Below are 24,801 nucleotides of genomic sequence, written 5' to 3'. Positions count from 1 at the left end.
AGCTAAAAATGACAAATTTCCAGTGGCTGCAGCAAACGTCAAGACCAATTTAAAATATCTTTAACTTACATTTTCCCGAAGAATATTATCAGAGCTAATAAAAATTAAACGAAAAGTGGGGGCCATGTTTAATGCAAGAAAAATATCTTCAGTCAAACTACTGCAAGATCAGCTAAAAATGAGACCCCAAATTGTAGTGGTGGTGTATGATCTAAGTTTCCATGACAAATTCTGTCATGTTATTATTTCATTGTGAAAATGCTACCTACATGCCAAGCATAGATATTTCATGTCACTTCAGCAAAATAATTGCAATGAAAATAACTCTACAGAGCAAAAAATAAAAAATAAAAAAATAACTGAGGACTATTTGAAAATACCATTTTTTTGCACCATTTTCCTGTTTACTGGAAAAGAAATAAAACTGAAAACACCTTTAATGTAATTTTGCCTCAAAACCATGATTATCAGATGGGAACTGATCAAACTTAGAAAAAATGATCTCATACGCATATGTTTTGTTAATAAATAAGGAAGTTATCGCTGCTTCACGACAATTTCTACCGCTGAATGACTCGGCAATTTTGTCCGTATACTTCACTATTGCCCCGTATTGAATTGTTTTTCATCTTAGGTAAACTGCATACTTTTACGTACAATAACCAGCTTATTATATGTAAAAGATATGAGACAATTTGACATAAACTCCACGATAATTCTGGTTTAAATGTTGTTTTTATGGGGGCCTATTGGATTTAGGACGCCATTTTGTTTTTTCTTAATTTCTAATTAGTTTACATTTTGCTTAATATAGTAATCTAATGTTGGGTCAAATTTGGACCTCTTTAGATGCATAAGTCTGTTGTTGTTGGTTGATTCCAGAAATCCACAGTTCCATTCATATTTTTAACATTTTACCCCAAAAATAGACATTTTGCATCATGATACTTTTCTATACTTTTTATATGTTGTTACATACATCTTGTATAATACTAACACAAAAAATCAATTCTTTGCGAGTTTTTTCCTTTATTTGGCATTTTGGCCATAAATGGCCTTTACTATTATAATGATGCTACAGACCAAGTTTGATGAAAACACATCAGATGGTTCATGAGAAGAAGTTTTTTAAAAGTCTTTTTTCTATTTTTAAGCTCTGGCGGGGTGAATCATTTGAACAATTTGATAGGCGGCCATGCCAGGATGCTACTGACCAAGTTTGGTGTAATACAGACCAGTTGTTTCAGAGGAGAAAATGTTTAAGTGAACATGTGGGTGACAGACGCTGGACCATCCACCTATACCAATAGCTCAACCTGAATGTTTGGTTCAGGGGAGCAAACAAAAGATAGGGTACAAGGAATATGTGAATCAAACATGATTATTCCCTGGTCGAATGAACTGAACTTGATTCATTCATAGTGAAACAGTTATCTCATTTTCATTGAACTTTATTTTGCCCATATTTGAAAGAGCATAGAACACTTTACCATTCTGCTGTATTAAGTTCACAGATTTCAACATACTATTGTATCAATTGTAAGACATATATATTTTAAGTTTTCATTAAGTTCATTTTTTACACATGCTGCGGAATACCATTATTTTTCTACTTCAAAACACAATGTAATTCATTATCTTTTCTTTATTTAACTAAAATGACTTCAACGGCATTTAATATTTACAACTAAATCACAAAAAGCTATGCTTTTTACCAATGGTTGTTGTTTTTATTATGACAAATTAAGATACTATGATCTAACTGCTGTCTGGCTTCTATGACTTTGGAGAATCTGGCTCTAACAACAAATAATTTACATCAGTTTCAGATGTTTCATAAGCTCTTGCAGCCGGTGACCATGGAAACAGATCGTCTTGTGTATTTGGTTGCAAGAGAAGCGGTCTTTCTACTTCATCAGTGTATTCTCCCAGACGGCCATCAACCCTTCTGAAGAAGTCTGCTTTATACTTTTTCATTCTTTCTGTAACTCCTGTACAGAAGAGTCTATAGTTGAGTGTAAGCCAAAGAGCTAAAACTGATAAACAATTAATGGTGTTTTGGTGGAAAAGTTGCTTTGGCTTACTTGAGATTAGTACATCATTGACCGAGTCATAAAAAATTAGCAGTAAACTCTGACCAGAGATTCCTATTCCTGGTATTAAAGTATTTTTCAAAATTCCTTTGTTTAATTTCTGCTGCAAAAACGAAAATACAATGGTCTCAGCCATAATCTTCATTGTATCTTTTTCACGGAAATCTGGTCTCGCTTTATTTTCAAATGAGGAAAAAGATATGTCCTCAGATGCACTATCGTCAAATTCATTAACTGTTAGGTCATCCAGCTGTTCTCCATATGAACTATTTTGAATCACTGAGATGGGCAGGCCTTCCTCCATAATAATGTCTGTCTGTCCATGCCATCCTTTCCTACAACCTTCAAAGAAACACAAGATCAGGGTTACATATAAACAACCTGTCCATGACAAGTTTAATTGAATCAAAAGTAAAATAGTCCACACAAAAATCCTTACCTGGTATGGATAGGTTAAAATACTTCTCAAAACTGGATGTAACATGCATGTTGTACTACAGAAAAGTGGTCTTGTTTTTTCCTAGGGCCAGTAATAAAAAAGTTACAGTATAAGCTATTTATAGTAACACCAAAGGGGAGTAATTCTTAACTAGGGACCTGGTTCCTGCACATGACATTTTGTCTCATGAGGGTATACAACTGAGCCAACTTATATCAAAATCCCTCCATGCATGAAGAAGAAATGCTCAAGACAAAGTCATTCTTGTATGTGACTTTTGGCCTCTGTGACCTTGACCTTAGACCTAGGGACCTGGTTTTTGCGTCTGACACATTGTCTATTCATGCTTATTATTTGTGTCAAATTATTTTGAAATCTGACCATGCATGTCAAAGTTATGGACCGGACACGAAGACCACAATATCAGTATATATGTAATGAAAATTGGCTAAGTTCAACCAAGGACTGTGACCTTGACCTTTGAGCTAGGGACCTGGTTTTGCGCATGACATATCATCTATCCATGCTTATTATTTGTGTCAAATTATTTTGAAATCAGACCATGCATGTCAAAGTTATGGACTGGACACGAACATCACCCTACCCAAACACACACAATTGGCTAAGTTCAACCAAGGACTGTGACCTTGACATTTGAGCTAGGGACCTGGTTTTGCCCATGACACATCGTCTATCCATGCTTAATATTTGTGTCAAATTATTTTGAAATCAGACCATGCATGTCAAAGTTATGGACCGGACACGAACATCACCCTTCCCGAACACACAAACATGGACAGGGGTAACACTATATGCCCCACCCCCCATTTTAGCGGCATAAAAAGAAAATCTCAATAACTGACTGAGCTGGAAACCATACGTCCCCTCCAGTGAAACACTAACAGGGGACAATTAAGGACTGAACCTTATTTTTTCATGTTTATAATATGACTATAAACCCCACTGAGTCTTCTGGTACATCATCTAAGAATTACTAAAGCCATTCATGGATTTGCCAAAGGTACTAGTGTGGTTTATACCCATATAAACATACAAAAAAACTTGGTGTTTTTGTCACAAAAACATGTCTCCCCCTATATATACCTTTAGCTCTGGCAGCCATTTTGTGCCGCGAAGCAGGACGTGTCGGCAATATGCTTGGTACTGATCACTCCTGTGGAGTTTCGTTGAAATCTGTCCAGCAGTTTGACCAGTGAAAGTCGGACAAGTTTTTTCTATTTTTAGCTCTGGTGGCTATTTTATGCAGCGAAGCGGAACGTGCCAGCGATATGCATAACTAAGGTTAGTACTGATCACTCCTGTGAAGTTTCGCCAAAATCTGGCCAGCAGTTTGACCTGTGAAACAGGACAAGATTTTTCTATTTCTAGCTTTTGTGGCCATTTTGTGCAGCAAAGCGGACGTGCCGGCGGCATGCACAGCAGTTTGACCTGTGAAAACCGGACAAGCTTAATGCAGACGGACGGACAGACAGATGGCGAAGGCAAAAACCTATGGGGGAGACATAACATTCAATCCTTTAACCATGGATGTTAATTGAAGTAAACAGGGAAATAACAGAGAGTGGTCTGGAGATGTTGAAAGGGAGAGTCCCTCTGATATACAGAAAAGTAGCCAGGGCTTCAGACCAGTGCAGCCTTCCAGCCCTTCTTGAAACCCCTGAAATATACAGGAAAGGACACAATTTGTGACAAGTGCTCTTCCAATATATATTTTCCCTGAATAACCTGTACTTACCAAAGCTAGTATCTCCTACTATACCAACTAAAACATCTTCCTGTCCACATGGACACCGGCGTGGATTGGGGTGAGCAGAAACGGTATAGGTGCTATTAACTGCAAGTTCGGACAACAGATGCTGCGCAACTGTCACACACCAGTTTGCCTCACTGTTCTGCTTCTCAAACAAAGATTGATGATCTGCAAATAAATAACAGAAACAAGCTATCTTTAAAGGCAGTAGTTAGGGATCTGGTAATCAATATGAATACTTAGAATGGTATTTACAAAAAGGAGACTATATTTTATCTTTAACAAAAGGGCCAAGATGGCCCTAGGTCGCTCACCTGAGTAACATACAATAATAGTGTAAACAAGTTTTACCTACTGATTTCATGGAGACAAATATTCTGACAAATTTTCATTAAGGTTGGACCAAAAAACGTGGCCTCTTGAGTGTAAACAAGCTTATTCTTTGATTTGACCTGGTGACCTAGTTTTTAATCCTACATGACCCAGATAACAATTCATCTGATATTTCATGCAGACAAACATTCTGACCAAGTTTCATGCACATCAAATGAACAAGAGTGTTAACAAGCTTTTCCTTTGATTTGACCGGATGACCTAGTTTTTGACCCCATATGACCCAGTTTCGAACTTAGCCTAAGAATCATCAAGATAAACATTCTGACCAAGTTTCATGAAGATAGGGTCATAAATGTGACCTCTAGGTTGTTAACAAGCTTTTCCTTTGATTTGACCCGATGACCTAGTTTTTGACCCGACATGACCCAGTTTCCATCCAGGCCTAGAGATCATCAAGATAATCATCCTGTGCAAGTCTGTATCAAATTAAAGCATAAATGAAACCTCTGTATGGCTGAAAGGGCCAAAATAGAAAATTTTGTCCCTTTTAGGGGCAATAACTCTAGAACCCATGAAGAAATCTAGCCGGTTTTCAAAAGGAACCAAGATCTTATTGGGACTTAAATTGTGTGTAAGTGTGGTTAAAATCAAATATAAAATGTCACAAGTTTCTATTGTGTTCACAAGGTAAAAATTAAACAAATTTGGCTCTTTCAGGACTCAGGGACCGTAACTCCGGAACCTATAATTGGATCTGACAGATTCATCATGGAATCCATGGTTTATTGTTGTTAAAGACATTTTCCAAGTTTTTATCAAATCAAACCATAAATGAAATCTCTATTATAGACAGTATAAGGCTGCAAAAGCAAGTAGCAAATTTTTGCCTTTTAAGGGGCCATAACTCTGGAACCCATGATAGGATCTGGCCAGTTTTTGAAAGTAACTGAGATATTATGCCAATACAAGTTGTGTGCAAGTTTGATTAAAGTTGATTGTAAAATGTGGTCTCTATCGTGTTCACAAGCCAAAAATAGCAAAGTTTTTGCCCTTTAAGTGGCCAGAACTCTGGAACCCATGAAGGGATCTGGCCAGTTTGGAACTGAGATATTATGTCAATAAAAGTTGTGTGCAAGTTTGATTAAAATCAATTGCAAAATGTGGTCTCTATCGTGTTCACAAGAAATTGTGGATGGACGACAGATGGACGTCCCACCGAAATGAAGGAGGGTGCCATTTCTTTTGTTTGAATAGGGGGCCCTGGCTCTATAATCTATTTCGCATATGACAATCCATCTTATGGTGGTGAACACTTGTGCCAAGTTACATCAAAATCCCTCCATGCATGAAGAAGAAATGCTCCGGACAAAGTTATTCTTGTATCTGATCTTTGGCCTCTAAGTGTGACCTTGACATTAGACCTAGGGACCTGGTTCTTGCGCATGACACTCCGCCTCATGGTGGTGAACATTTGTTCCAAGTAATATTAAAATCCCTTCACAGATTGTTAGTTACAGACTGGACAGGAAAAAAGCCCTTTTGGCCTTTAACTTCCAAGTGTGACCTTGACCTTTCAGCTAAGCGCCCAGGTATTGCACATGACACGTTGTTTCATCCAGAGGAATATTTGGGTCAACTGATATTTAAATCCTGTTTTACATGACAAAATTATACACCCGACAGGAAAAAAATCCTATTGACCTTTGATCACCAAGTGTGACCTTGACCTTTATTCTAGGGTTCTGGGTGTTGCGCATGACAAGTCACCTCATCATGGGGAACATTTATGCCAAGTAATATTGTAATCCCTTCATGGATGGACGGAGTTATGGACCGGACAGGAAAAAACCCTGTTGACCTTTGACCTCCAATTGTGATCTTGACCTTTGAGCTAGGGCTCTGAGTTTTGCGCATGACATGTTGTCTCATCATGGAGAATATTTGTGTCAAGTAATATTAAAATCCCTTAATGAATGACAGAGTTATGGACCAGACACGAAACAGACCCTGTTCATGCCATGTAAACATTTGACTGCCAAGTGTGACCTTGACCTTTGAGACAGGGTCTGAAAGTTGTGCATGACACATCGTCTTATATGAGGTATATGTATATTTGAGCCAAATAATATTAAAATCCCTTCATGGATGGCAGAGTTATGGACCGGACAGGAAAAAAAGCCCTGTAGACCTTTGACCTCCCAATTGTGCCCTTGACCTTTGAGCCAAGGATCCCGGTTTTCATCTCATCATGGGGAACATTTGTGCCAAATAATATTAAAATCCCTTCATGAATGACAGAGTTATGGACTGGACACGAAATTGTGGATGGACAGAATGATGGATGGAAAAGTGCATTCCTATAGTCCCCAAAACTGGTTTTGAACCAGTAAGGGGACTAATAAATAGCAATTTGTTCACTGTAATCTGAAGCTTTTATCAAATTCTTGTTGTTGTTTTTTTGGGACTGATGAATTAGAATAATAAACTACATGCTTTCTTTAGTACTTAAGATACTGTTCTCATGAATTGTTTAATTTGTTTTACTGCTTGAGTAAATAAATAACAGTGACTACCCGAAATCACTGTTAAAATTTCATATTTAATATGCCTTGAACTAGAGTGAGAGCTTATTAAACAAGAGCTGTCGGATGATCGGCGCTCGACTATTCGAAGAATTGATTGAAGAATGGGGTCAAAATATTTCCATAGATTTTCAGACAAAAGAAAAAAATGGATTTAACAAAAAATGTTCCTGTATTTGTGGATTTCCATTAGTCTTGCACTAAATGGCAATGTGTAGTGGGATCCTAATGGACTGTTCTCCAGATTCTCTATATCATAACATTTTTAAAATCTATATGCAAATACAGGATTGTATGTGAAATATTAAAAGAATTTCACCAACAGTTACGGAAAAATAGCGATTTCATTTGCCCACCCCTATTACTGAAAATCCGTTAAATTGTACCAGGGGTGCATTTGCAAAAATGACTATTTTTTAATGAATTTTCACCCTTTTTATTTATTATATGATTTCATTTCATTCACAATACATATATCTAATGAAACAAGTGCATATTAAAAGCACAAACTATAGTAAACAGATATTTTGAAGCTAAAAGGCATGGTTACCCATATGTTAGGCAAAATATGGACTTGTATAAAAAATTTAACTAATTTCTAAGTCCAAAAAGGGTCATAATTCAGTCAAAATAGTTGACAGAGTTATGTACACTTGCCTACAGATGGGAAATCATGTTGATATACTAGTGTTAAAAGTTTCAAATCCACAGTTCAAATAGTTTTGACAAAAATTTCAAAGTCCAAAAAGGGCCATAATTCAGCCAAAATAGTTGTCAGAGTTATGTACTCTTGCCTACAGATGGAAATCATAATGATAAACAAGTGTTTAAAGTTTAAAAGCCATTGTCAAATAGTCTTGACAAAACATGGACATATACGAAAACAGAACATATTTCCAAGTTCAAAAAGGGCCATAATTCAGCCAAAACAGATTTCACTCTTGCCTATTGATAGAGACTATAAAACTGAACAAGATATAAAAGTTTCAAAGCCATATGTCAAACACTTTACACAAAATATAAACTGGTACGAAAAATTTAACCAAGATTTCTAAGTCAAAAAGGGGCAATAATTCAACCAAAATGCTTGATGGAGTTATGTACTCTTGCCTACAACTGGACATGGTGATGGTAAACAAGTGTTGAAAGTTTAAAAGCTTTATCTCAAAAGACTGTCAAAATATGAACTGGTATGAAAAACTTAACCAAGATTTCTAAGTCAAAAGGGGCAATAATTCAGTCAAAATGCTTGACAGAGTTATGTACTCTTGCCCACAACTGCACATGGTGATGGTAAACAAGTGTTGAAAGTTTCAAAACTTTATCTCAAAAGACTTTGTCCAAATGTGGACTGGTACGAAAAACTTCACCAGGGTGTGACGCCGACGCCGTGGTGAGTAGGATAGCTCTACTTATTCTTCGAATAGTCGAGCTAAAAATGGAAGATTTTACAAAATAACCGTAATAATGAATTAATGACAACTCTATGACAACTGATATTAACTTTTACCATCAATTACCTTATACACTGGTAATAAAGTGCATAAGAATACATGTATACTGTAGTGAGCAAGAAAAAAGGGCGGGGCACCCTGCCATTCTAAATCACTCTGGATACAACACTAACTGTACTGATCTGGGTCTAGAGGTCCATGCCACTACCATTTTGAAATCAGATGGCATCAGTAAACAGAATAAGCTGGTGCATCTGATTGTTTCATTTGTTGACACAGTGATTTTTTTCAAAGTAACCTTTAGCTTTGTAAAATCCACTAGCCACTTCCAACACTAAATTTAAACTTTGCATGTAGGGTAATATTTAGTCCAAATAATTGTACGTGACTTGCGATATTGCGATAATATTTGCATATGTCAAAACCTCTCCTCCACCTACAACACAGGAAGGACCTTTCCTGAGGTGATCCTTCCTCCATGATTTCTACGCGGCGATTTTTAAATCACATTTTAACTATTAAAACACAAAAATATTTAGTGAAACTTTAAGATACCTGGAAAGAATATCCATTTTTTCCTTCAATTCAATTGATGTCTATGACGTTTATGTGAATAAACGTCCAAACACATGTTTGTCAGTTTTATTAACAACGCACCTTAAAGTTTACACACATTTTACACGGCTCAACTTTGTGTCACATGATTGATAACCGCACTGTCAGCTGAGTGTAACGGCTGACTGGGACATGTAAATACAGCGAGGTAGCCAAATGAAACACGCTTTATTAACCTGTTTTACTTTTATGTTTAAACCAAAAAATGATTCAGTTTTGTTTTATTTTACGATTTCATCATTTAAGTATATTGCCTGATCGTGTTTTTACCTAAATCTATTTACACCATGGAAAAGGTCTTTACTGGTTTTGACGTAAAGAGAGGGATCTACCCTATCACGAAAATATCTAAGAATCAGTTCAGACGTCAAATTATTTGGACTAGGTTATATTGTTGGAAGTGTCTAGGGGTATGGATCCGTACCTCTAGAATCTGATTCTAGACGTACGGATCCGTACCTCTAGACAAGCCTGTTTGGGGTTTTCTAGGGGTACGGACCTCCGTTTGTCTAGAGATTAAGGGTCATTTACATTATATTTTCAAATTTTGTTGAAAATGAAATAACAAATAACATTTCATCAGAATTCACCTTCAACTTGGATCTAAATGGTTTACAGATAACAACATTAATCCGATTTGTTACATTTTCTTTCGGAACGTAAATAACCGAGGGACACCAAATAAATCACGAAGTTTCGAACTGGCAGAAAAAAAAGATATAAAGATTAAACAAAATAATTTTAAGTATGTTGGGGAAGAAACTATTTTTAACTGATAATTAGCCCTCAGTGTATTTATGTTTTTCGCACATTTGGTAGCCGTTACAAGATACATGGGACGTTTTCACAAACAGTTTCTTTTACTTAATGTTGCTTAATTGATTACTAAACAATCAGTTCCGTGTCGATTATCATTATACAACAATGTACCTTGTTAAATAACAAAATAAATTGGTGCTATTTATTTATTTATTTGCTGAATTTCAAATAGAACTCACTTAAGGGATAGATTCATTAATTAATCTAGCTGTTATCAACAGTTTATTTGACAACAAACTAATTCCTATCGGCACAAAACAGTGTATTCATTTGGAGTTCCTCGGTTATTTAGGTTTTGAAAGAGAAGGTAAACAATCGGATGAACGCTGGTATCTGTAAACCAATTAGATCCAAGTTTTAAGTGAAGACTGGTTAAGACTTAGTTGTAATTTCATTTTCAACAAAATTTAAGATATAATTAACCCTAAATCTCTAGAAAAAGGAGGTCCGTACCCCTAGAAAACCCCTAACAGGCTTGTCTAGAGGTACGGATCCGTACCCCTAGACACTTCCTATATTGTTTTATTTCGGTCCTTTGCTTCTACTAAGACTTAACATTTTTTTTCCAAATAATGCTGGTTGAAAGTCCCTGTCCAGACAGAGCAAGGGGAAGGGGGAGCACCTTTCTTACCGTTTTCAATCAGAAACTTTATAAGTTTCTGCAGAGCAGTTCGCTTCTGTTTATCTGCTGGTATTTTAGGCGATTCACTCAAAAAATTTTCCAACACATCAACACCAACTTGAAAAGTTTCTCCAAAAGCGACCCCTTTTGCTTGGCTCCCGTCGTTTTCCCATTTAATTGGAGTAGTAGATAATGTTGCCGACGAGAAATATGTATTTGAACGAGCATTGCAGTCGTCGATATGTAATGAGGCGAGATTTAATGCCCATATTCCCCTTTTCACTGCAATCAAAGCCTGTTCAAGCTCATCTTTTTTGTCCTGCTTTGCCAAGAATGATCTAAAAATTGGATCGAATTCTTCACTGACTTCTAAAATTTTGTCACGTTTACGTTTCCTTGCACATTCGGCCATTTTGCGCGTATATGGCTCTAAAACCCGGTTCAGGCCGATCTAATTCCGTACTGACGCAGTTTATAGGTTGAGCACCACTAAATCCAGCATGAACTCCATTACTTTACCTTATTTAGATATTTTCCAGCGAGTTTATAGTGGAGCAGACATTGGGTCAGACCAAGAAATGTTACTATGCCAAACTTTAGGCGAAAATTGCTAGAGTGAAGAAAACCCATCACTCTGACACCTTTACACTGGACACTGCATAATAGAACACTTTTCAGTCACTGTTTCCAACAGGCCCCTGTTGAGCTTGAGGAAGACTTGATTGAAGATAACTGTGAGCAAATCAAGGAAACATTAAAGACTGCCTGTCATGAAAAACAGGAGTACACAAAAAGGAAATGAAAGAGCTAGGTGTATGAGGAGACTATTAAGAAATTGTGGAGAAAGGAGTGCTATCAGCCAGAACAAGAAGCATTGAACAACACAATCAGAATATAAAATCGACTAAAGAATTCAAGTTGACCTTGGCAGTGTCGGCAGCCAGAAAGGAGGGATAGATGAGGATGTAAAGGTAAGAACTGCTAAAGCACGCCATGCCTATATACAACATACTTGGAAGTCATTTTGGAAAAACCAAAATATCCACAGAAAGACCAACCTCAAGCCATTCAACTCCAGTGTAAAGACGGTTTGCAGTGTGATTTGGAACTTCGCCTCCTGTTCCCAGAGGTGGAGAACTTTGTTGCAGGGTCATGGCATTTGGATATATATAATATATCAATATAATCTGTGAAGAGATCCTTTGGAAGCAGGCTTATCTTAATTTTTCAACTACTAACCCAGGTACAGGTTAGTTTTCAAATACAAGTACTGGATTTTGAACAACCATAGAATATAGTTTCAACAAAAACCTTATTGTTGTTATCAGAGATTTGCTGCACAATTGCTTAACTTTGGGTTCCATCAAACTCCTCTGATATTTAATTATAACACGTAATGGCGGAGACACATTGATTTAGTGCTTCCGTGTCTCTTACTTTGTTTATCTGTCTGTTACAAAGTTTGTCCACACAAACCCATTCAACATCAAACTTCACGAGAATGACTGCCAAACCTAGTTGTGCTTACAAATAGTATGATAATTTTCAGCGGAGTTTTGGCCCTTGTTTCATGTATTTGCCACTTCTTTATTTTGGGCGGGTTTTCACCAAACCTGACACAAGAAATAAGTGCCAATCCCCATTTTTCATATTATTGGCATTTTCCAGTTGGATGATTTTCAGTGGAGTTATGGCCCTTGATTCTTCAAACTAGATCATGTTTTGGCCACTTCTCCGATACAAATTAGAGAATTTCCAACAAACCATACAGGAGTGATCAGTGCCAAGGTTCACTGTTCCATTTCAATGGAGTTATGGCCCTTCATTTTTTGTATTCTACCTTGTACAGGCAACAACTCCGATACCATCAAGAGGAATTACATCAAACTTCATAGAAGTGTCCATTGCCAAGTCTAGTTGTGCATATTCTTCAGATTCGGGTTCAGTGATTTCAGCAGAGTTAAGGCCCTTGATTTGTCACATTTAATGACGTTTTAGCTGCTTTTTATATATAATAGGTCTGACTTCACCAAACCTTACTGGAGTGATCAGTGCAAAGTCTTTTTGTGCATATTATCAACTTGTTCCGGTATAGTTATTTTCAAGCGTTACTGCACTTTACTGATAATTTGGCAACTTCACTTACACAATTAAGCAGAATTCCACCAAATCTTACACGAGTTATCAATACAAAGCCTAGCTATACTTATCATGGGCACGTTCTGGTTCATTGATCTTCAGCAGAGTTATTACCCTTGATTCGTCCAACTTGATAGTGTTTACACAACTTGCTGTATACACTTAGGCCGATTTTCACCAAACCTCACAACTGATTAGAGTGAAACGTAATTGTGCATATTATCATCATGTTCTGACTAAATGATTTTCACAGGAGTTTCCACTGCCAATAATAGTTGTGTATATCACTGGAATGTCATGGTTCAGTGATACCCTGGAGTTATGGTCATTAATTTGTAGTATTTTACATTGTCTGCATGGTGAGTGGTGGGAGACATACACTTTTCGTGAAAAACAATCTCTAGTTAAAATTTTCTTTTATAAAGGGTTTTTTAGTGGTTTCTTTTCATATCTTAAATCTGTAATTGTTTTGGTACCCAACAGGAAACTGTGTGAAACGTAAAGGCAATTCAGTTTAGAAAGAATAATTCTATGAATCATTCAAGAATTTCGTTGCAGTTACGGTTAAATATAAATGATTTTAAGGAACTTCATCTTTTGATACTTCTATTCTCTTTCTTGGGTATTTTGTATTCTTAACCCTGTGAAAAACATCTGGAAGTTCTAAATTCATTGTATCCACTTCAGCTATGTTGCATTTTTCACAATCATGCCATTTCCGACGTCCTATTTGATGTTACGACTTAAGTAGTCGAAGGGCTAAATATTTTTCTGTACCTGTTAGGTGTTGAATACAGAATTTTGTATTTAACCTTTAGCCTGCTGGCTGCATATGATTCTGTATTTATGAACAGTGCAGACCATGATCAGCCTGCTCATCCGTGCAGGCTGATCATGGTCTGCACTGTTCGCTATTCAGTCAGTAAATTTTTAGAAAACACCCCTTTGAATAATAAAAGGTATTGCTCAAATTGAATGATTGACCAGTCCTTTTAGAAATTCAGCAGGATAAAGGTTAATTGAAAAATAAAGCTGTATTTCAGAGAGAAAATACATCGGTTTTATAATAAGATCATTTATTTCACTTTCAAAATTCAAGACATATGTAACAATGTTCTTAATCTTATGAAGGTGTCTACACAGTTCAGTGTAGATCAAAAAGTACGAATGCTTAAAATATTTTATTTCTGCACCTTGTTACATATACAGAATGTAATAAATAATTATAAAAGTATATACATGGGCAATAATTCCAATATGTGTTTATTAGTGTGACACCTCAGGGTGCTTTATTCTTACACATTTTACACTTTTTTAAAGTTTCCGCAAGTCTTGTAACATAAAAAAAGCATGGTAAAAAAATAAATGATAATCATATAAGTAATTTTTAAACTGTTACCAGAATGATATGAACAAGATTTTGCTTTATCTTTAATAGATGAAAACCTACAGTAGAATATCCAGATTCACATATTAGTCAACTGAGAAAAAGTTGAGAAAAGTGACATCTGATAACAGAATAATAGTGATACTAATTTATAAAGCCACCTTTGTTTTCGCAGATATGAAAAATATCTGTTCTGGGATTTAATTCGTCGAGTTTTTACAATGTTAATTAAACACTGAGATCTACAATAAATTACTCCTTCACAGCACAAATCTGTCTGGACCTTGATCCTCATGATAATCTGTCTTCAATGCATTGTCCAGTTTATTGTCCTCAGCAAGTGCTTTGAAATGCTGAAAGATAAATATAAGACAATTATAATTTCTGTGCTATTTACATCAGTTCTGTGCTAGCTGTTTAGACCATCTAGTCTTGCAATATTTTCAGACAATCACATTCCATGTTCAAGGGGCAAAAATTATTACTACGTCTGCCTGAAATTTCTTCCATACGTATTCATTAAAATAAATAATGTACAAATAACATATTAAACAAGGACAAATTGGAACAGAAAATACAGTGTCATTTTTTTTTATCCATTTTTGACAAGATGACTGTCTAAGGCAGTACCTAGTACAAAATACTTAGTAATACATGATTTATATTTCAACAACACATGTTTGCTTTGGCTTTTCCTATTTCATTCGTTAATTAGTATCTGACAGCTAAAATTTTCGAGTCATCAATGTGAGTAAAAAACAAGAGCTGTCTCCATAGGATGACACATGCCCCCGATGGCACTTTGAATGAATAGTTATGGCCGATGTGAGAGTTTAGAACCTTTGACCTACGGACCTGGTCTTGCGCATGACACGTCGTCTTACTGTGGTACACATTCATGCTCAATAATTTTAAAATCCATGCATGAATGACAAAGATATGGACCGAACACGCCCATCAATGCACTATCATGAAATATGACCTTTAACGTCTGTGTGACCTTGACCTTTGAGCTACGGACCTGGGTCTTGCGCGTGACACGTCGTCTTACTGTGGTACACATTCATGCCAAGTTATTTGAAAATCCATCCATGGATGACAAAGATATGGACCGGACACGAATGCACTATCATGAAAAATGACCTTTAACGTCTAAGTGTGACCTTGACCTTTGAGCAACGGACCTGGGTCTTGCGCACGACATGTCCTCTTACTGTGGTTCACATTCATGCCAAGTTATTTGAAAATCCATCCATCGATGACAAAAATATGGACCGGACACGAAAACTGCGGACAGACTGACAGACAGTTCAAAAACTATATGCCTCCCTTTGGGGGCATAATAATGAAAACTCTCTTTGCTGAAAATTTGATAAAACATGATAAAAAGAATGGTGGTTACAGTTCAGACTTCAAGAAATATGGCCTATATAACAGACCATCTTTAGTGTTTTAAGCCATACAAAACTAGATGTGTGTCCATAGGACACTGCTGCCTCCAGTTCATGTCATTGCACATGGCTTCATGACTAGGTTGAATATTTTTAACATAGGTGCAAACTCTTAAGCACTTTCTGTGTACTTTTCACCAAATCAAAGACCATAACTCTGGTCTGGTTGAGTGAAATCGCAAACAGAACACCAGGTGCACAACTTCACATGATACATAACAATCCTCTAATGTTTTATGACTCTAGGTCAAATACTTTTTGAGATACACGCGACATGAAATTTTAATGCCCTTAATGCATATTTTTGATTAAGTCAAGGGCGATAACTCTGGTCTTGTAGAGTGAAATCAAAAAAAAAAAAAATTCATTTGCACAAATTCACATGCTGAATAATATTATTACATTGTTTCGTGGCTATAGGTAAAATATTTTTCATATGATATATAACAATGCTGTGAGGTTTGATGACTCGAGCTCAAATACATGTTCAACTTGATATATGCACCACACAAATGTGGACGGACAAGGTCCCCCCCACTCCCCAACCAGAGTGTAAACAATTCCCCCCCACTCACACCCCAGGATATATTTACCTGTGAATTTTTGAACTCTTGAGTACAGTGTTAACAATTTTTTCTGAAATACATTTACCTTAGAATTTTTGAACTCTGAGTATAGAGTAAACAATTTTTTCCGAGATATATTTACCTGTGAATTTTTGAACTCTAAGTAGAGTGTAAACAATTTTTTCTGAAATATATTTACCTGAGAATTTTTGAACTCTAAGTAGAGTGTAAACAATTTTTTCTGAAATATATTTACCTGGGAATTTTTAAACTCTGAGTACAGTGTAAACAATACATGTAACGCTTGAACCTTCTCATTGTGGTGGTTTGTATTCTTGTATATAGGAATGTCTAATATAGCTGAAAGTTAAATAATTCAAATTATACAATGTACACATACATTGTGACAATCCAAGGCATGTATTACATCATTAACAGAGTCTGGATTTCAAAATCATATTAGGTAACAAAAGAAAATGGGTTTAGCTGCAAGTTATTATAATGTTAGAATTTATCCCTCCCAAAAATGACAGACACAGGAAAGCACTATTTCTTGGCGCATGTATGGCCCCAAATAAGTGGCTGATGTGACAGCAACTTGACTTTGTTTTTTAAAAATACAAAATGTATAAAAGCATCGGGATTTATATAAAATAGTAAGTATGAGTAGCACTCTTCCTTGGCACTTGTATGGTGCCAACTAAAATGTCGGAATAGTGTCAATATCGGTGTGTTTTAATGAAAATAAGGATTTTTCCAATTTAAATAGAATATTATATACAGGATAAATACATGTGAACCACATTATTTTGTTTTATAACAGTTACAGGATTTTAGGATTTTATTTTCTGATTAGAAGTCTTATGCTCCACATATCAAGGTAACCAAGCAGTCCTTTTTATATGTGATTTATTTGTTCGTTTCGGACTTAATGCCATTTTTCAACAGTATTTCTGTTATGTAACAGCTGACAATTAACCTAAACAGTGTTCCTTAGTTCTGTACCAGTACAAGCCTGTTCTTTGCAAGTAACTGCCAAATTCCCCACATGACTCAGAGGTGGAGGATGAATGATTTCAAACACAACTTTATCAAGCTGTCACGGAAAACATACACCTCGCCTAGGGATCAAACTCACGACCCCATGTTCGATAGATCTGCGCTCTCTCTACTGAGCTTAGCGGGCAGGCTTTTTTTCTCTTTGTGAAAGCATGTAATTATGAGTAGATACCTACCACAGATCAGCTCTACGTACTCTCCCAGATCACAGTCTAAGTCTGCTGTAGGTAAACCAACCTAAAATATATACAATACTGTAGGTTGGCTTCATTACTAGAAAGAAATACCAATACTTCATTTGCAGTTTTGTGAAATTACTTTTTAATCCTTCTATGTAGCCTCTTAAAACTTCAAGAGGCAAATTTCAGGAAATTCAATGCAAAACCTTATATCAAATGAAAAATGAACTAGATATGTGTCCATAGGATACTGGTGCCCCAACTCATGGCACTGCATGCATATTTTCGATTATGTCAAGGGCTATAACTCTGGTTTGGCTGTGTGACATCCCAATTAAAACAGCAGATGCACAACTCAACATGCCAAGTAACAATCCTGTAAGGTTGGATGACTCTAGGTCAAGTACTTTTTGAGATATGCACAACACAAATTTGGACGGACTGACAGACAGACATGGCCAAATCTAAGTGTCCCCCCCCCCCAGCCATCCCAAATTTCGGGGGCATAAGTCTGAATTGAGGGTTAGAGGAGTGGGACAATAAGCTGTAAAGGTATTATTTCTTGAATTTTCAAAGATAACAAGGAGCTGCGTTCAACAAACGCTTGATGCCCCCGGTGGCATCCTTGTCGATAAAAAGCAACCTAAGTCCAAAACGAGTTCAAGGTCAAACTGAGGTCAGGTGATGTTTGAAGATGAGAAATGGTCACAGGTTACATCTGCATTAGTATAAAGTCATTCTAGTAAGGGGTATTGATGCTAGACGAAACGGTCCTATTTGGTTAACCAAGAGATGTCCCATATAAAGCAACCTAAGTCCAAAATGAGGTCAAGTTCAAGGTCAAACTGAGGTCAGGTGATGTCTGAAGATGAGGAATAGTCACAGGTTACATCTGCATTAGTATCAAGTCATTCTAGTAAGGGGTATTGATGCTAGACGAAACGGTCCCATTTGGTTAACCAAGAGATGGCCCATATAAAGCAACCCAAGACCAAAATGAGGTCAAGGTCAAATGGAGGTCAGGTGATGTCTGAAGATGAGGAATGGTCACAGGTTACATCTGCATTAGTATCAAGTCATTCTAGTAAGGGGTACTGATGCTGGATGAAACGGTCCTATTTGGTTAACCAAGAGATGTCCCATATAAAGCAACCTAAGTCCAAAATGAGGTCAAGTTCAAGGTCAAACTGAGGTAAGGTGATGTCTGAAGATGAGGAATGGTCACAGGTTACATCTGCATTAGTATCAAGTCATTCTAGTAAGGGGTATTGATGCTAGACGAAACGGTCCCATTTGGTTAACCAAGAGATGGCCCATATAAAGCAACCTAAGTCCAAAATGAGGTCAAAGTCAAACGGAGGTCAGGTGATGTCTGAAGATGAGGAATGGTCACAGGTTACATCTGCATTAGTATCAAGTCATTCTAGTAAGGGGTATTGATGCTAGACGAAACGGTCCCATTTGGTTAACCAAGAGATGGCCCATATAAAGCAACCTAAGTCCAAAATGAGGTCAAAGTCAAACGGAGGTCAGGTGATGTCTGAAAATGAGGAATGGTCACAGGTTACATCTGCATTAGTATCAAGTCATCCTAGTAAGGGGTATTGATGCTAGACGAAACGGTCCCATTTGGTTAACCTCGTATGGACGGACGGACGAACGAACGGACGGATGGACGATCACTATATGCCTCCTGCATCAGTAGATGCCGGGGGCATAAAAATACTGCTTATGGTAGATCTAAGATGAAAGAGGATACATTTCAACATTTACCTCTTTCAGCATTTCTTCAAATTCTGGTGGCCATTCCTGCATCAATGTATCTATGTCTGGCATGTTTCTGTAAATAATACATACTATTTTATTATCAATCCATATTCAAACAATGCATCCCCCAATAAAATTTTTTATTACATACCTAGATAAATTCTGCAAAAAATCGGCTTGTATTTCACAATTAAATATGAACAGACAGACAAAAATTCCGTATTATGCCTTTTAAATTCCGTATTGTACCTTCCGTATTGTATGCTGCCGGACTACTTTACTTAATATGCATGACCCGACACATTTCTATAAATAGCGCACATAAAACTTCACTAAGTTCCATTTAATATCAATAAACATTGAAGATTTCGTTCAAGAACAAAACAAGAATCAAAATGGTAAAGATATATAATAAAAGAGTCATTATAACAGTAGCTAGATCTGGGACTTTGTATTCGGCTCTCGCGGATTTTGCAAGGTCGGATCACACTCGGCGCTTGCACGCCTTGTGAAATCCGATCTGGCAAAATCCACTCGAGCCGAATAATGCAACCCAGATCAAGCTACCGTTATAATAACCCTATTATCTTGATTAATTAAGTAGCTGAAATGCTTGCTATTTTTACAAATGATCGAATACACAAGTCTTCAGTTTTCATGTGTATGTACATGGAGAGTAAGATCTGCTACTCCATTAAGATACAGGCAGGATTTCAACACTTTTGTCTGTCAGAGACACTTAAATCCTCCCCTCATATCAGCACCTACTAAAAGTAGTTAAAACTTTTCAAACCTGAAACGATACATTCTTTTTTAACATCATTTTACTTCAACAATGTCCAATAGGAATATGAGCAGCACCATGAGAAAACCAACATAGTGCATTTGCAACCAGCATGGATCCAGACCAGCCTGCACATCCGCGCAGTCTGGTCAGGATCCATACTGTTCGCTTTCAAAGCCTATTGCAATTAGAGAAACCGTCAGCGAACAGCATGGATCCTGACCAGACTGCGCGGATGCGCAGGCTGGTCTGGATCCATGCTGGCCGCAAACGCACTATGTTGGTTTTCTCATGGCGCGTCTCATGTAAATACAGCTGGAACTGGATACCTCAAACTCACTTATATCAAAATTCCAGCTATCTCGAAGACATTTTCCAGTTTGTTCCATTAACATTAATTTCGGTTATCTTGACGTAAAACGCTCATTCCCTTGGAATTTGAGATACCGAGTTTCACCTGTACTTTGTATCCAACTGTCTCTTGGAACTTACTTGAGGTAATGGACGTTAGGCGGAGGTTTCACTCTGTGTAATTCTCGGATACTTTCAATCCAACCATCTATCTGCTTGGGATTCTTCTCCGCCTCGGATAAACTTTTCACAATCTGTATTTAACAGCATTCATTTACAAAAACACATAAACACTTAGTTTATTCTATAGCACATTGTACTAATTAAGTAAAACACTCGGCAACAAGGTTAGTGTCCAAATACTGCAAGGTGCTTAGCTATACAATCCAAACTTTGCAAACTTACACTACCAATGTCATATTCACAAATGATAGCTTATATACCGGCACATACAGTACAACACATTGGGACTGGTATGACAATTAGCAACAGTTTGTAACTTTTAAGTGTGCAAATTTCTCCACCTCAAGCTTAATGATGAAACTAGAGCTGCAGTAAAATTCACAGAGTGATATAGTAAGCTACTGTAAAATTATAAAACACCTCTGTTTCCTGCAGCTGGATTCTATTAAATCCATAAATTGATAGCTACAGCTGTCAAAGCTGTCAAGCAAAATGAAAGTAAGTTGGATTTTACAAATTTACATTCAGAAAGGCAGAATCTTTTGTCGATTTTGATCAGTTATGCTTTGAAAAATACTTACCTCATACTGGAAAATCTTCATTTACCCTTAAACAATGTAAATTACAGTAAAAATGCCGGATAAACGCATCTGCAAACGCATAGTGACGTCAGAGATTGTTTACGTGAATATGCAAATGAAGGTGCGCAGAATTACCCGACGCGCCGAATTAGCCGAAACTACTGTATTTTTCTTATTTGTACAACGTCATTCTCGATATCGACATTATAGGCTAAATCCTGTTTTCCGGTATAAACCACCAATAAACACCAGTTCCGGCCATACCGCTATATAGGGGTAGTGTTTAAGATTATACTTTTTCAAGGTTTAAACAAAGAAAATGAATGAAAAAAGTATTGCAGATAATCATAAAAGTTAAAACATTGTTGTAATTAAGATGTAGTAAAAATATCAAAGTTTACTTTATTTTTGAAATTCTGTCTTTCATTCTATACTGCCGCTTCCATGGCTCGACACCGAAGGTGCGAAACTTTTCGCATTTTTTAAGGCTAACAAATTATTTTTGCAAAAATTTTGTTGCCGAGGTTTCATTGTCAGAAAGTAAGAACTTTCATAAATCCTTATCTTCTGGCAAATATAATCGCTAATATTGTACACGGTCTTTATATCGGTTAATCTCGCCAGCCCCCTGAACCTATTTACGGAAATGCCGAAAGATGGGATTTATCATATAATGTTGATATGGTCAATTAGTTAGACTCACTACTGATAAATGCAGTGCCGATCTAATTTGACTATAGGCAGTATGCCAGTGTACATTATACTGACAAAAGCTAACATCCTTATCCACATGGTGGATGTTTCAGTAGCAGTTCTATTTTTAACTAGTATATTCATAATTTTAACATGTACAAAACATTGCGGAATGATACTAATTTCACTTGGGTATTGATTACATTTTACTCAGACTTTATCATAGACTCCCTGTGTAAAATCTAAAACTTTTAACTAAAATAAAGGTATTTAATTGATATAATATTCCAATAAATCTTCAAAGTTGTTTGTAGCATCATCTGGGGCATGTGCAGCGAAAAATCTTAATTTGATATCTAAAATAGTGTGATATTTATTTCTAAAGTCACTATATGTTCATTGTAAATATACTTCGTTATACCCAAGTGAAAACTGGCAGGTACTCGAAAATGCAGCTCTCTGATTGGTCAGTTAGAACCCCTAATGTCCTAGAAAAAGATCCGAGAAAAAACACACCAGAAAACATGATAAAAATCATGATACAAGCCTGGTTATTGTGAAATTTTAAGAATTTTAGTGAAAAAGTTTTTGTTTTTTAACTTTTAATAAAAGGTAAGCAACACTGTGTTTAAGCATAAATCCTTGATTTTAAAATGATGTCAAACAAGAAGTATCTTTAAAAAAAGATAAGTTGATAGTCAATGCACATTTTCATGTTTTTTTATGTAGAAAATATTTTACAGAACACATATTTTACATCATAATTATATTAATCACAATCTAGGAAACTTTGACCAAAAAAAGACTAAAAAGGAGGGGCCGAAAAGTGTGGAGATAGGAGCAAAATGACCATTTTTGAAATCATCAAGGGATACAAAATGACAAAAGTAGGGATGAGTTGGCTGTAAATCGTTTATGGGAGATCACTCTGTATCAGAACTCTGTCACAGGGGATTCAGGTTTATGACGTTTTACAAGATATTTCCACAGTTTGCAACGGATTATACTGTCTAACAATACAGCTCAGAGCACCTGCACACCCCTTAAGAAAATATCAGTTCCATTCGGAAACCTGTGGAATTTTTCATCCACCAATCAAAATGTACATGTAGTTTTAATCAGCTGTTATACAGGGTGGCCACCGACTCTGGAAAACAGGGGAAACAGGGAAAAAGGCTAAAAAAAATTCCCTGCATGGAAAATTCAGGGAATTTGAAAATTTTGAAAAAATCAGGGAATTATCAGGGAATTTTTCAAAAATTGAAAGAAAAAATTTAAAAGGCTGTATAATTATGTCTTGGCTACTGGTGGTTTCTCTTCTTCAGAATAGTAACATTTATTTTATATAATACAGAATACTATACTTAGCAAATGCACTCACTGTTTGATGATTCTAAGACTCTTTGAAGAAGCATGATTTTAGTCTGCCAGGTCAATCAGTGGCATTACCTGATAAGGGACAAGAAAGAGGTTGCAAAGCAAGCAGAAGTTGTTACTCAACTAAAATTGAGTGACAGTACATTACTGACATTAACAAAATGTATACCAACATTTGAATCAGGCATTAGAAGTGCCTGTGTATTGGTAGTAGTTACTTGTTAGACTTTTGCCAGTTATTAATAAACATTAACATTAGTCTTGAAAAGCATAATTATGAAATGTATTTTCAAAACCATAAAATTAGCAACTTCATGAGAAGACTCTTTGGCTTTGAAACCAGTAATGGAATCAAGACTAGCCTGTACATTCTGTGTAGTCTGATCAGGATCCATGTTGTTTGTGCACATTAACTGTATAAAGAACAAGAGCTGTCGGAGGACAGCAACGCTCGACTATTCAACAGCCTTGTCAACTGAATGGATACAAAAGTCGAAAAAGGGGCATAATTTTGTAAAAATAGGGAAAAGGGTTATGGAACCTTCACAGTGCTTATCAGCTCATAAAGTGAACAAGTGCGTGAAGTTTCAATCCTTTCCCATAAGTGGATAATGAAATACCAGCTTAGATACAAAAACTTAACCAAAACCTTCTAAGTCGAAAAAGGGGCATAATTTTGAAAAATTTGCAAAGTAGAGTTATGGGACCTATACAGTGCATGTCAGATCATGACAGTGAACAAGTTTGTGAAGTTTCAATCCATTCCTGCAAGTGGTTACTGAGATAGCAGCTTACATACAAAACCTTAACCAAGAATTTCTATGTCGAAAAAGGGGCATAATTTCATAAAAAAGCAAAATAGAGTTATGGAACCTATGCAGTGTAGGTCAGTTTATCACAGTGAATAAGTGTGTGAAGTTTCAATCCATTCCCACAAGTGGTTACTGAGATACCAGCTTACATACAAAACCTTAACCAAATCAGGACGCCGACGCATGGGTGAGTTCAGTAGCTCTACTATTCTATGAATAGTCGAGCTAAGAATGAACAGGATAGTTCCTGATCAGAGTACAGGCTTTTTTAATCCATACTGGCCACAAAGTCATTATGCTGGTGTCACATGTCATGACTTGAGTTTTAAACTGTTTACCAGAAAGATGAAAATGTTGTTACGAATGCAAGGAGGTGTTGACAGTAACTTTTGTATGCTAATTTATTGGACTAATTCATTTTCGAAGAAACTTTTATGTCAAATCTTGAAGACCATTTGTCTAGATTTAATATTTTTATGCCCCCGAAGGGAGGCATATTAGTTTTCAACTGTCCGTCTGTTAGTTAGTTTGTTAGTCACAACATTAACTTTTTGCATGAAGGCACTTTACTCGCAAACCACTGCACCCATGACCTTCAAACTTCACATGCTGATAGTACTTATTGAGTACACCACCCCTACTGACTTTGGGGCCACCAGGTCAAAGGTCAAGGTCACAGGGATCAATGTTAACTTTTTGCATGAAGGCACTTTACTCGCGAACCACTTCACCCAGGACCTT

The 24,801-nt window shown here is 36.5% G+C and overlaps 2 protein-coding genes across 2 annotated transcripts in view; both read right to left on the bottom strand.

Moving 5' to 3' along the window:
• Nucleotides 1–1,627: 1,627 nt before the first annotated feature.
• Nucleotides 1,628–11,151, bottom strand: LOC123559994 (uncharacterized). Its single transcript, XM_045352187.2, has 3 exons — nt 10,741–11,151; nt 4,289–4,471; nt 1,628–2,435 (listed from the first exon to the last, which is right to left on the bottom strand). Exons 1-3 carry the CDS (start codon nt 11,141–11,143, stop codon nt 1,777–1,779), a joined length of 1,245 nt encoding a protein of 414 aa, XP_045208122.2. The 5' UTR covers nt 11,144–11,151; the 3' UTR covers nt 1,628–1,776.
• A 2,774-nt stretch (nt 11,152–13,925) lies between these two features.
• Nucleotides 13,926–24,801, bottom strand: part of LOC123559993 (intraflagellar transport protein 46 homolog) — a 74,989-nt gene continuing 64,113 nt past the window's right edge. The window contains 1 exon segment of the mRNA XM_053516682.1: nt 13,926–14,610. Within this exon segment, the coding sequence (XP_053372657.1) occupies nt 14,518–14,610 (93 nt within the window). The 3' untranslated portion in view covers nt 13,926–14,517.

The sequence above is a fragment of the Mercenaria mercenaria genome, chromosome 10 (genome assembly GCF_021730395.1).
Source record: "Mercenaria mercenaria strain notata chromosome 10, MADL_Memer_1, whole genome shotgun sequence".
Taxonomy (NCBI): domain Eukaryota; kingdom Metazoa; phylum Mollusca; class Bivalvia; order Venerida; family Veneridae; genus Mercenaria; species Mercenaria mercenaria.
This window is presented reverse-complemented; position numbering and strand designations above follow the sequence as displayed.

What these genes read in the sequence shown, in the direction of transcription:
- LOC123559994 (XM_045352187.2), bottom strand. Translation starts at nt 11,143, where the DNA reads ATGGCCGAATGTGCAAGGAAACGTAAACGTGACAAAATTTTAGAAGTC. An exon ending in AAAGTTTCTGATTGAAAACG is followed by an intron (nt 4,472 to 10,740) that starts GTAAGAAAGGTG and finishes ATTTATTTGCAG; the next exon opens with ATCATCAATCTTTGTTTGAG. An exon ending in AGTAGGAGATACTAGCTTTG is followed by an intron (nt 2,436 to 4,288) that starts GTAAGTACAGGT and finishes GTTTCTTTGAAG; the next exon opens with GTTGTAGGAAAGGATGGCAT.